The sequence below is a fragment of the Pectinophora gossypiella genome, chromosome 28 (genome assembly GCF_024362695.1).
Source record: "Pectinophora gossypiella chromosome 28, ilPecGoss1.1, whole genome shotgun sequence".
NCBI lineage: Eukaryota > Metazoa > Arthropoda > Insecta > Lepidoptera > Gelechiidae > Pectinophora > Pectinophora gossypiella.
Genome location: NC_065431.1, coordinates 6,342,452 through 6,356,269, shown reverse-complemented (window position 1 = coordinate 6,356,269; position 13,818 = coordinate 6,342,452). Strand labels below are relative to the sequence as shown.

Here is a 13,818-nt window from a genome sequence, read left to right as displayed (position 1 = left end):
TTCGAAATTAGAATGCCTTTCGAAATTAAGTTCCGATTTCAAATTTTTAAATAAGATAGTTTAGCATGTGTTATTATAATGTTGAATTTGAACTTTTGCATGGTTTTTTTTTATTCCGTCTGTTAGTGTTTTCGCTTTTGCAGCTTACGGCATTCTGAAGTTGTTCGTTTGAATAAAATTATATCTATTTCACGGGCTAGGGGCCTAGCACATGTTTCTATGTGTGATCGGTAACGTAAAACCCGTCCGAATTAAATGAACACCTTAAGCTTAAAAGACGATGTGTCTACGAGGCGTCTCGAATCGCTCGAGTTACACGTTAGCGAGGTGGATTATTGGCAATTTGGCTAGGCCCCCTTGTATGTAGCTGAGGAAATTAAGATACTTATTACTTTTTTCCCATGTCATGCGATTACAGTCAAACGCGAACCTATAAGTAAAAATAAACATATATACGGGTCAAATTGATAACCTCCTTCTTTTTTGAAGTCGGTTAAAACATAACTTCAGATTGCCGTCAACCATTGCATGACCACTGTGTTCGTTACCAGCAAGCAGACACCTCCTCTCGCCCTCTGACCAAGAGGAGGAGCCTCAGGGCATGCGTCGAGCCATATCCCTCTCCGATCTGGCGGCCAAACCGATGCCGGCGCCGAGGACGCCCCAAGGTGGGTTGGTGTTGGTGATGGGATGAGTTGGGTGAACTAGGTGATGGTGGGATGAATTGGGTGAAGGTGGGATGAGGTGAGTTGGTTGAAGGTGGGGTGATTTGTGTGAAAGTGGGATGAGTTGGGTGATGGTGGGGTTATTTAGGTGAAGGTGGGATGAGATGAGTTGAGTGAAGGACGAAATGGCGATAAGTTTGGGGAAAGTGGGATGAATTTGGTGTTCGTTAGAATGTTGTTGAACTGGTATAATGGAGTATTCATATGAGTACATGACGAGAGATAAGATATAAAGGAAGTAAAAGGAAGACTGGACGAGTGTTATGTGTGGTGATGGATTGGAATGTGACCGGATTGAAGTGGTTACAGGTGCTCTGGTGGTGGGGGTTTGAGATATAATCTGGTAACACAAAGTATCGGGGCCTGCATAGTGCACATATAAACAGACAAAACGGTAAGTAACAGCACTTTGTATCAACTTATCTGCTGTAAAACCCATCATATGAACACTGAATGGTGGGTAGGTACTCAACATTTTAAAGGAGCGTTATTTTACTAAGATGGGGGCTATTATGAATAATAAAATGAATTTATTAACCACTGACATCCTATAACCAAATAGACTCACAATAGTTAAAGACTTTTTCTAAAAAAAGCATCCGAGCCGTGTTGTAATTAAATTAAGACGTTATGGTTGTTAAAATAAAGTGCAATATCGGTTGTACAGTGTCATTACGCCCGTTGCGTACTGAATCCGATCTTGGCACGCCGTCGCTTGTGACAAAATATGCTACGAACGCTTTTTCATAGAGATTGTTTGTCTATTTGTTTCCATACGATGTCAATGTTACTAACACGCTTACCGTACCAGCTTTGCATGAGCTTGTAATATACCTCTTATAATGTAGCTTGATTAGAAAGAAGGAGATATAGTACAGTCATGAGCAATATAATGTACCTTTAGGACTCTGTCGCACTAACATATTTGACATTTAGTGAGACTTACAGTTCGATTTGTCAAAAAAGTCAATGTGACATGGTACCAAAGTGTATACATATTAATGCTCGTGATCGTACGTCGCACGAAAGAGACGAGAGATATCCCTTCCTCTGTCGCACTATCAGGTATACAGCTTAGTGCGCAAGCGACGAGAGATGTCTTTCAAATCAAATCAATTACACTATTGCACAGAACTTAATTTTAATAATCAGATATAAACCATGAATACAGTACAACTTGGGCGGCCTTATTACTCTAGAGCAATCTCCTTTGTCTTTCTAATCATGCTAAGGATAACCATAGTGGGAATGCATGATATTTAGTAATAACGCACGATTTTAACGATTACTATTAGATATACAAAGGTCGACAGGAATCTTTTGACACTTGGATGACATTGACAGGAGGGCGCTGGTTTATCCCTTTTCTCACAGGGTCCGCTTACCTAACCTGAAGATTTGACAGGTCCGGTTTTTTTACGACGACTGCCTGTCTGACCTTCCAACCCGCGAAGGGAATACCAGTCCAATACAGGTTAAGTCACATACCTCCTAAAATGCATTTCTCGGGAATGTGGGTTTCCTCACGATGTTTTCCTTCACCGCTGAGCACGTGATAATCGTTTATGATCCAAACATGAATTCGGAAACAAATTCGACAATCATTGGTTTAGGCCTGTGTTGGATTCGAACGACGTATAAGTGAGAGGCAAGCGTTTTACCAGCTAGGCTAAAAAGGAGTATCGATTATGTCGACGAGCCAAAAGATTCTTGTCGATGTATAGAGAAAAGAAAACAATTTACCACATTAGCCTGATTGACTCCTATTTTGAATAGTTCGCCTTCAACCCACGTTCGAAAATATATACCCATTTCACGTAACACATAAGAACTTGTCATTTGCAAGGTGAGACAGGTATATATTTTCGCACGCGAGTTGAAGGCGAGATATTCCAAAATAAGAACTATCGGGTACTACAGACAAATGAGTGTCAAATTGCGAGAATATCGTAGGCGCTCCCCATTTGTTCGGTCAAGTGGGGAATGCTACCAGATATATACATATTTGCATGAAAACTCCAAAATGAAATAAATACGGTTACTATTTGCCTACATGAGCCCTGTCAGGGGCCTTTGGCGGCTCAATAGTAACCCTCAGGGTTGATGAGGTTGATCACTGATCTTGCAACCCACACGAGTCAGAAATTTTAGATCATTTTGTGAGTTTTCTAAGTATGTGCCAGCGCCGTTAAAACGAAAAGAAACCCTTTAGATTTTCAATCTACCCTCGCGATTTGAAACTCCACCCATTTCACAATCCCCCATCTGACCACTCCCCCCCAACAGGTCCTCCGAAGCAGCCGTCTCCCCAGAACGGCAATCCAGGGAAGTCTCCATCAGGTTTCGTGAGACCCGCACCCCGGCACACTACTAAGAGTAATATGACCAGGAGTTCCAGTGTCGGTGTGCTTAACCAGGTAAGTGTATTTTTAAAGAGGTTGGAAGGGCTCATACAAGTATGAGCAAATAGTCCATAACTTTGCACTCCGATCGTCCGTAAACTTTACGACCCACGGAGCTCTACGAAAATACATTAAAAGGTCGTCTTGTGCATAGAAAAGGCTACCATCATGCCAGGAGATGGCTCCTTATCACAGGAAAGCTAAAAACCTTAGTATGGTCAGTATCTCACGAAAAATAATGATAAAATTGCAGCATATGTCATTAAGTTGCATGTCACTAACACCCTGTATATATATCTATTTAAATAAATAAATATTTCTTCCCAGAGCGACTCAGAGTCCGACGGGCAGCCTACCCGCACCGCTCGCGCGCAGGGCGTGATGCGGCCCACCATCTCGTCTATCAACAAGCAGGCTTCCAACGTGCGCAGGCGGGGCCTCGCTAACGCTTATAGTGCTAGTAAGTAGCTTTTCATCGCCTTATGGGAAACCAATTAAGCGCTTTTTTGAAAAGTTACATTCTGATTTAATTTTCTTAAATTAGTTTTAATTGAGACCAATCAACAACAAACAAGTCTTCCATAACAAGGGGTGCATGTTCAAGGCATCAAAACTTTCGTACGGGGTATAGCCCTCTATGGATGTGAAACTTGGACACTGACACAGAAGGACAGAGAGAGACTCGAAATGTGGTGTTGGAGGAGGATGGAAAGAACAAGTTTGACAGAAAGGGTTACTAATGAGGAAGTGCTAGTAAAAGTAGAACAGAAGAGGCAAGATGATTGGACACTTAATAAGACACGACGAATTTATTAAAAACATCATAGAAGGAAACCTACAAGGAAAGAGAGGAAGGGGAAGACCAAGGAGAGCTTACGTGGAACAGATTAAAGAGAAGGCGAACGTCGTGTCTTATAAGGAAGTGAAGGAATGGACCTTTGATAGACAAGAATGGAGAATGCTACACCGACATGAGCGTGGCTCTTGAATTACTGATGAAATTGAGACCACAATTTTTTACCTGGATTTAATATTTAAAACTAGCGTGTGTATTGTGAGGTTTTGTTAACAATAAGCACATCAGAATGTGGTTTTTCAAAATGGCGTTTGCATGGTTTTCAATATAATGCGATGTTCTGTAGTTAAGTGGTGGTTGGATTGATGGTAGAAAGACTTTAGTTCGGTTCTGATCCAGACACACATACATACATAAACTCACGCCAATGCCATTAGCGATATACAGGGTGTTAGTGACATCGTAACGAAAACTTTGAGGGATGATTCAGACCATGATTCTGAGTTGATATCAAGTGGAATTTTCCGTCGCAAAATTCATGTATATTTTTATGTTTTTTTTTAATTACTTTCAATTCTATACTTTTGCGATGTAAAATTCCACTTGATACCAACTCGGAATAATTAACTGAATCATCCCCATCAGTATTTGTTACAATGTCACTAACATCCTGTACAAGTAGCCATACAAGTAGATAAGGTTTTTGTGACATCGTAACTAATACTGAGGGGGATGACTCAGACCATGATTCTGAGTTGATATCAAGTGGATTTTCCTCTCGTTTGTTAAAACTATTATCTGTTCCATACTTTTGCTACGGAAAATTCCACTTTATATTAACTCAGAATCATGGCCTAAATCATCCCTCAAAGTTTTCGTTACAATGTCACTAACACCCTGTATAGAAATAAAATCGATTGCAACTTAGCTTTCTCCTTTAACATAGCAACATAATAGAATCTAATAATTACAGTTATGTCATTAGCCTAATTGCTAATTGTAATATACAAGGTCTTAGTGACATCGTAACGAAAACTTTGGGGGATAATTCAGACCATAATTCTGAGTTGGTATCAAGTGCAATTTCCTGGTGGAAAACAAATGAATATAACCCGGGTGCTTTCAAGGCCAGAGTGAACAGGCACCTTCTGGGCGAGCTCGCTTCATCTTAGTCCTCGTCAATGCCTTCGGGCAAGTCTGGGGCCTAGAGCAATCCCATAAAAAAAAACCATCGTTATTAGTCCGTGCTTCGGAAGGCACGTTAAGCCGTTGGTCCCGGCTGCATTAGCAGTCGTTAATAACCACCAATCCGCACTGGGCCCGCGTGGTGGTTTAAGGCCCAATCTCCCTATCCATCCATAGGGAAGGCCCGTGCCCCAGCAGTGGGGACGTTAATGGGCTGGTGATGATGATGATGATTAGTCCAAACACGTAGGCTCTAAATTTGTTTTCGTTACGGTGTCACTAACACTCTGTGTAATTTATAGTTAGTGCATAATCCAGCACCTAACCTCACTGTCTAACCTGCACAGTGAGCCTCTCGACGGCAGCCCAGGAGGAGTCCAGCTCGGAGGCCGAGGAGACCCGGGAAAAGCCCGCAGTACCGCCGCGGCCCCGAGCGGGGTCCGTGGACCATACGCAGAGGAGGATAGGTGAGTTTGATGTGATTGGTAAGGTCGATACCTATCGACCTCACCTGAGTTTGATGTGATAGGTAAGGTAGATAGGTGAGTTTGATGTGATAGGTATTTGAGGTGATAGATCATGAGCCTAATGCTCTAACCTCTAGACCACGGACGCTGATAGTCAAACAATCGATAGTTCGGGAACAGTAGATAAGACGACAGGCACGATGGTGGTCTTTTTTCTATTTTAGACTTGTCTGGACAAGTGGGGAGCGCTGAGAACCGGCCGGAAGAGGTTTCTACGTCTGAATAGTGATTCCTTGGAAAAGTTTGCGGAGCTCAGTCTGAAACCTGGTCTTGAATATCCAGGTTTCAATGTAGTTGATTCGTAAGGGTTGTCTCTCTTGGGTCGGTCTCTCATATCTGAGGATCGTGGTCAGCATTAGGGTTGCTAGGACCCTTCATGCTGACTCTTTTGGGAAAATAGAAGCAGTGGGTTCCCGTTGCCTTCTGCCCCAGACATTTTTGAAGTTATTTAAACTCCAAGGCCGTTGTTGCCTCTACGGTCGGTTGCCCTACCGGTATTGCTCGGTCGCCAGAGCCTCGTCCGTTACCTAGCAGGGAGCACCGCGGCGCCCAGTGGACACTGCCGCCAGCGACTCATAACGAAGCACCGACGCGCGCAGCTGAGGTTGGAAGTTGGGCCGGATATAGGTGTTCTTTCCCTTCTCCCCTTACTCCCTTTTAAGGGCGTAAGGGTTGTACGTGATAGTATTCTGATGGCACAGGGCGCAGCGGCAGCGAGCGTGACCTGTCGGCCAAGGCGCGCGAGGTGACGGCGCGACTCACGGCCGGCCCCCGCCCGCGGGGCCGCCAGGACCCGCCGCAGCACCAACACAACTGTGAGTGCACCACGGACACTTCATACAAAACACCTCGTTTTACACAGACACTACACATTGACGTTATCGTACACGCGCATCTGTGTGTGTGACTTCTGACGCCATACGATTGAGACTAAAGTAAGACAGTATCTTCTATCGTGTGGGTTGTGAGGTGGAGTACCAACTGGGTCACTATTGAGCCGCCAAAGGCCCCTTGCATGGCTCATGTAACGACTACGTACTTACATCAGTGAGTAGTAACTGAGACCAACGCCTTAACGTGCCTTCCGAAGCACGGATCTTCTTACTTCTGGAGAATCAGGTGATCAGCCTGCAATGTCCTAACCGAACTGGGGATCACAAAGTGATTTGTCCCCACCGGGATTCGCTTTGGTTATATTCTTACACTCTTCGCGCAGGGGTCACTTATAACTCTTTGCGCAGCGTTTTTAACTGTATAATTCCGTAAATATCGGAAAGAAGAAAACTAATTTTCAATGAAAACTGCCTTTTTCCAACTTGCTGCTTTTCTTTTTCGTAACTCATCCTTCAGACGGGATACACTCCACGTTGCTTAACATTTTATAGCAATTTATCACGAATTTCAGCTGGACAGTATGGAGAACTGTCAACATTTAGGAACACTCAACAGTGTACATTTGAGCTTCTACTTTTTATCATCATTATTATTTGTTCTTTCAGTGTCATCGTCGGAGCTGTGTTCAGCGCTGACCGAGCAGCTGACGAAGACAGCGAGCAAGGTGGTTCAGCTGTACAGAAGTCTGCAGCGGGAACCGAACGCCGCAGACGATATTAGCGGTGAGTGACATAACATACAGCCTCGGTGGTCTAGTGGTTAGAGCGTTAGGCTCACGATCTGGAGGTCCGGGTTCGATTCCCGATGGGGACATTGTCGAAATCACTTTGTGAGACTGTCCTTTGTTTGGTAAGGACTTTTCAGGCTTCAATCACCTGATTGTCCGAAAAAGTAAGATGATTCCCTGCTTCGGAGGGCACGTTAAGCTGTTGGTCCCGGCTATTAGCCGTAAAAACACCTCTATCAATCTGCATTGGAGCAGCGTGGTTTTTTACAGAAGCGACTGCCTGTCTGACTTTCAACCCGTGAAGGGAAAACCAGCCCAATACAGGTTAGGTCACATACCTCCGAAAATGCATATCTCTCACGATGATTTCCTTCATCGTGGAGTACGTGATAATAATTTATGATCCAAACATGAATTCGAAAACAAATCGACACTCATTGATTTAGGCATGTGCTGGATTCGAACCTGCGACCTCAAAGTGAGAGGCAAGCGTTCGGAATCCTATTGGTTGATTAAAAAAACCCGTAGTGGAGTCGCGGCCACATAGTGGTTTATTCTATTCTAAAACGTTTGATTATCCACCATCAAGGCCTGGAAGCAGCTATCCTGGAGACCCAGAAGGTGCTCCGGAGTGCGGTGCTCAAGAATGGTGGCTCCGCCAGCAGCGTGTCCTCGGACGGAGACCAAGCCATACACAGCACAAGCCAGAGATTGGAGCACCTACTTGCTAAAGGTGAGATACGACACACATAGTACGGCCACGAGCATTAATATGTATACACTTTGGTACCATGTCACATTAACTTTTTTGACAAATTGAACTGCAAGTCTCACTAAATGTCAAATATGTTAGTGCGACAGAGTCCTAAAGTGGGTACGTTATATTGCTCATGACTGTACACCACCCAATCATCAAAAAAATATGTGTTTATTAACCAACCTACTTCTTCTTTTTCCATTTCAGAAACAAACGCGAACAATCCAGCTATGTCCCTGATAGAACAATACTCAGACATACTCCTCAACATGATGCAGACCAAGATGGTGAATCAGTTCTCCCAGAGCCCCCAGAGTCCTCAGAGCTTACCCCCCACAGCGCCCAGAGAAGGGGGGGAGAGCTAGTACTATGAGTGGTATTTAGGTACACTTAACATTTGATTGACAATTCGTGAAATGAGAAAACCAGCTGATACTACTGTGCAGTTAATTAAGCTGGTATTTAATCTAAGTGACAGTAAGAATCAGTGAGGTGTGGGTGGGTTGTATTTTATCTATCTATCTCGCACCTCACCGAGCTTTCTTTACATACATACATAAATAGCCTATATACCTTCACTGGGCACAGCATTCCCCTCAATTAATCTAAGGTATAAAGAGGGGGAGTTACTGTCACATTTGAGATTAAATCAGCTTAAAAGATAAGTATGGAATGAAGGAAATAGCAAATAGAAAGTTGACGTTTTCATGTACCTACGAGCATGTGTTTTAGTATTGTTATGTGATGATAATTCAACGTGAACAAACGAGTGACAAAAACAGCTAGTACTGTTTTACTGCGATGTTTTGTGAAAATTTATGTGTAAATTTGGTATAAAAAGAGGGAAAATTCGTTATAAATTAACCAAGGCAAAAGATCGAATGTGCATACAGCCATGGTATAACAATACCAGCGGGCCTAGCACCGTAAGCACGCGACTCTTTCTCGCCGCGACAGAGATCATCTGTCTCTTTCTGTGCAGTACTGTGAGAGAGAGACGGGTGACGTATGTCGCGGCGAGAAAGAGTCGCGCGCTTACGGCGCTAAGCCCATAGATGTGCTCAACCCTATGACAAGCCGCCATTGCTAGCCCATTGATGACGTAAGTGTTACCATTCAATTGGTATCTCCAACATTTCAAGGAGGTAAATTTTTTATTGAAAAAAATTTCCTTGCAAAGTAAATGAAAAACATTGGACGTGGGTAATTATTTTTTTTTTACGAAATGGCAACGCAGGGTCGGATGACGTCAGCTGGGCTAACCTTGAAATGTTAGCTGTCAGTTTTGAGCATACCTGGTCTTCTTATACTATGCATACAGCCTCATTTTTTTCCGACACTCGTTTAGGACAGGCTAAGATCACAAGACCTTGCTGCCTAATAAGTAAACAGCCTGAATTACTCTGTGCATTGGCGAGAGTTTAGAAGAAAAAGATATAAATAAAATTGTTAGAGGCAAACGTTTTTGATGGTACAGCCTAAGTAAATGTTGAGTTTGAGACCGCCCTCAAGCGCACCGTTGTTCTGGAACGCGAGCTGCGCGACGCGCATAAACAAATATCGGACTTTGAACTCGCGGATAGTACTTTTAAAACGTCTCAGACACAATCGCTGTTTGACGAGCTGATCATAGACTCACCTGACTTGGTCCCTGCCGCCACCCCATCTCACGAGGTGTTGTGTTCAAAGAGTAACCTCACTTGTGACTCACCACAAGCATCAACTTCACACCATCACTTGTTTAATACGGGGCAACATCTATTGAACGAAATTAATACTTGTACCGTAACGTTAGAAAACCAAACAAAAAAATATGAGTGTGAAATTGATCAGCTCCAGGCACAGATAAAAAAACTGACAAAATCCTTAGAATATATGACACTGGACTACGAAGTAGCTCAGAAAACTATTCGAAAGCACGAGCTGGCCGCTGATAAGATAGTGAGTTTGAGTTTTCACAACGCGGAACGCTTCGATTCACTACTTAATCGTCAGTATAGATGCAAGCATTCATCCTCGCAGACTGAGCGACTTGCTCGTGTTTCCGAATCCTCCCCTCTGTCCGCGCCTGCGCCGGCCCATCAGCTGGTACCGGCGCCGCAGGACTTGCTCCTCACACCTATTGATAATGACAATAATACGTCCTTCTCGTCGGCGACCGGGCAGGCGGCGCCCGCGCCGGTAAACAAAGCGCAAAATATTATTATGTTTAGTGACGAAATTGGCAAATCAATGGGTTTACAACTTAGCCATTTCTTGAGGCGGGCAGTAATTAATAATTGTATGCCGGGTGCCTCCTATTTAGACATTTTAAAAAGAATAATTTCATATCAATTCTCACAAAATAGTACAATCATAATATTGGCCGGTAGGAGAGGTAACGCGAACAAAGAACTACTTACTCATTATATTTCCTTACTTAACAGCCTACCGAATGTAGCACAAGTGATTTTGTTTGCATTGCCTTTCAGCCAAAGTCAGCTAAAAACCGAAAATAAGTTTAGACATGATCTAAACCTGACGTTGCATACTTTAGTATGCGATTATTATAATAAGTTTCAGTTTATTGATACGAATTCCTATGTTAGGAATTTTTATTTGACCAAAGATAGATATTACTATCTATCTAACTTTTACAAAAGACAAATAGCGAAGTCGCTATCCTTTTTTTTTACAATAGAATCAGCCAATTCGTTGGCTTTTAACGCGTCTGCTCCTATTGAGCAGCCTATTTTTATTTCTGACATTTGTAATTTAAATTAAATTTAATGACAACAGAGAAAAACTTTGGCTGTAGTAAGTTAAATGAGGACATATTAAATATAAAATGCAATAAGAAAAATACAAATGTAATCAACCTGGTACACCAAAACATACAAGGAATATTGGGCAAGGAACTTGAAATTGAACTTTTTTTAAACAGTAATTGTGTTGATATTATGTGCGTAACTGAACATTGGCTAAAAAAACATGAGTTCGTTTGCTTCAATAATCACCAGGTTGCCAGCTCGTACAGCAGGGAGACGGCTATCCGTGGCGGTTCATTAATATTAGTACGTAATTGTTTAAAATATAAGGAACGAACGGATATTGTAAGTCTCTCAGTTGAGCGAACTGTTGAGCTAGCCTGTATTGAACTCAGCCGGCTTATTGTATTGAGCGTATACAGACCCCCCGCTTCATCTTATGATCTATTTGAGAAAGTTATTGATGAAGCTTTATGCAAATTATGTAATAAAAGCAAACATGTTATCGTCTGCGGTGATTTCAATATTGATATTCTGGAAAATTGCTCATTAAGTACTACATTCAAATCTTTATTTCTGTGTTATAATCTTGTAAATCTTTTTTCAGAACCAACCCGAATCACGTCACAGTCCGCGAAATGTATCGATAATATTTTTAGTAACTTAGAACCTTGTGATAAATTAATAATTAATAAATTAAAGTCAGATCACTGTGGTCAACAAATATCTTTCAACTTATTTATTGACCGCTCTCTGAAAAAGGATGTTACATGCAATCCCATATCAAGTAGTCGTTTAGAACAATTCAAAGATAATATGTCAAACAAATTACCAGAACTTCCTTACTGTGATGACCCAAATTTGTTATATAACTCCCTATTTAATCTAACAAAATCGGAAGTTAGTAAAGTATTTAAGGCAAAAACAATTAAGAAAGCAGACACACCAATTTTTAGTGACTGGGCGACGGTAGGAATTTATAAGAGTAGAAACAGGTTGTATGAACTTTATGAAGAAAGAACATACAATCATAGCGTAGCTTTTCACGACTATGTAAAACGGTATTCAAAAGTTTTCAAACGTGTTTGCGTTACCGCGAAGGCAATGTTTGTTAGCAGTAAAATTAAAGGTAGCTCAGATATTATTAAAATGACTTGGAAAGTTATAAATAGCGAAAATGGGAAAGTCAAAGCACGCGATCTCGAGTATCAATTACAAATTGACGGTAAACTACTCACAAATGATAAGCAAGTTGCTGAAGCTTTTGAAAAATTCTTTACTGACATTCCATTTTCGACTACCAAGGACTTGAAGTCATCTCCTGCACTCGCTCAATCACTTGTAAAGGAGCACATAGATACGTCCAAAGTAGATAAACTAACATTTACACACGTGAGTCCTAGGGACGTCTTAAGAGCTTTTAAATCTTTAGAAATGAAAAAGACTGCAGATCTTCATGGTCTCTCTGTTAAAGTCATTAACTCCGTGATTGATTGCATAGCTCCCTATCTATCATGTATATTTAATAAATGTGTAGACAATGGTGTGTTTCCAGATTTAATGAAGCACAGTAAAGTCATTCCATTGTTTAAAGCTGGTAGTACTTCTGACCCTACTAATTTTAGACCAATATCTATACTACCCACGCTTAGTAAAATATTTGAAAAAATTTTATTACTGCAATTACTTCAACATTTCAATTTAAACAATTTAATGTCTAATAAACAATTTGGTTTCACAAAGGGTCGCTCAACAACCGATGCTGGTGTTGAGTTAATAAATCATGTTTTTCAGGCTTGGGAGGAGTCCAAAGATGCTATTGGTGTCTTTTGTGACCTTTCCAAAGCCTTCGATTGCGTTTGTCATGATATATTGATCGCGAAACTTCGTCACTATGGAATAACAGATAATGCCATCGCTCTTTTGGAGTCGTACCTTAGTGGCCGCGTTCAGAGGGTTGATGTGCATGGCTCCAGATCGTGTGGATCTAACGTCACTATAGGCGTCCCGCAGGGCTCAATTCTAGGTCCATTTCTATTCCTAGTTTACATAAACGACCTACCTAGTCTTGTAAAACATGAAGTGGTGCTGTTTGCAGATGATACCTCCTTACTTTTTAAAGTAAAGAGACGACAAGATTCCTTTGACGATGTAAACAACGCCATTTCAGAGGTAGTGGATTGGTTTACTGTAAACAACCTGCTACTTAATGAAAATAAAACAAAATATGTTTATTTTACGTTATCGAATGTTAGTAGGCCGCTCGATTCTATTATTGTAAAAAATAAGGAATTGGACCTCACGGATACTGCTGTATTTTTGGGAATTACTTTGGACGCTAAGTTGCAATGGAGTCCTCATATTGATAAGTTGTCCAAAAGGCTCAGCTCAGCAGCATTCGCGGTCAAAAAAATTCGTTTAATAACCGATGTAGAAACCGCGCGATTAGTTTATTTTGCCTACTTCCACAGTCTAATGTCGTACGGCATCTTGCTGTGGGGTCATGCTGCAGATGTGAACAGCATTTTTGTTCTGCAAAAGCGGGCCATTCGGGCGATTTACAAATTGGGACCCAAGATGTCACTTAGAAATAAATTTAAAGAAATTAATATTTTAACTATGGCATCACAATATATCTTTGAAAACTTAATATATGTAAAAAAACATATAGGATTATTTGCAAAAAATAGCGATCGGCACATTGTTAATACCAGGAACAAAAATAAACTTGCTTTACAAGTCAGTCGATTACATAAGATTACTAAATCTTTTAAGGGGCAATGTATACGTTTTTACAATAAGATTCCCATTGACATTCAGAATTTGCCTTTCAACTGCTTTAAGAAAGTAGTTAAACAAAAACTTTACAAAAAAGGTTATTATAAAGTTAGTGATTATTTAGAAGATATGAATGCATGGGATTAACTGTCTGAGAACTGATATTAGGCAGCTAAATTACTCAATTGTATATCAATATTTTATGTTTATTTTTATTTTTTTTAAAAGAACGTCTAGGGCCCTGTGCCGAGGTTTTTCTTGCAGCTTCTTTTCCCCGGCT

General features: G+C 41.3%; 1 protein-coding gene across 19 annotated transcripts in view; it reads left to right on the top strand.

The window, feature by feature from the left end:
- LOC126379104 (mitogen-activated protein kinase-binding protein 1) overlaps positions 1–9,501 on the top strand; it is a 143,183-nt gene extending 133,682 nt beyond the window's left edge. For 17 of the 19 annotated variants that reach the window (XM_050027695.1, XM_050027694.1, XM_050027708.1 and 14 more), the window contains 8 exons: positions 552–668; positions 3,012–3,142; positions 3,455–3,587; positions 5,456–5,575; positions 6,337–6,450; positions 7,135–7,251; positions 7,846–7,989; positions 8,221–9,501. In XM_050027695.1, coding sequence (XP_049883652.1) covers positions 552–668; positions 3,012–3,142; positions 3,455–3,587; positions 5,456–5,575; positions 6,337–6,450; positions 7,135–7,251; positions 7,846–7,989; positions 8,221–8,378 — 1,034 coding nt within the window. In that variant the 3' untranslated portion in view covers positions 8,379–9,501. Of the gene's footprint in view, positions 1–551; positions 669–3,011; positions 3,143–3,454; positions 3,588–5,455; positions 5,599–5,642; positions 5,672–6,336; positions 6,451–7,134; positions 7,252–7,845; positions 7,990–8,220 lie in introns of those variants that run through there. The other 2 variants (XM_050027709.1, XM_050027710.1) reach the window with 2 other exon arrangements.
- Positions 9,502–13,818: the final 4,317 nt, after the last annotated feature.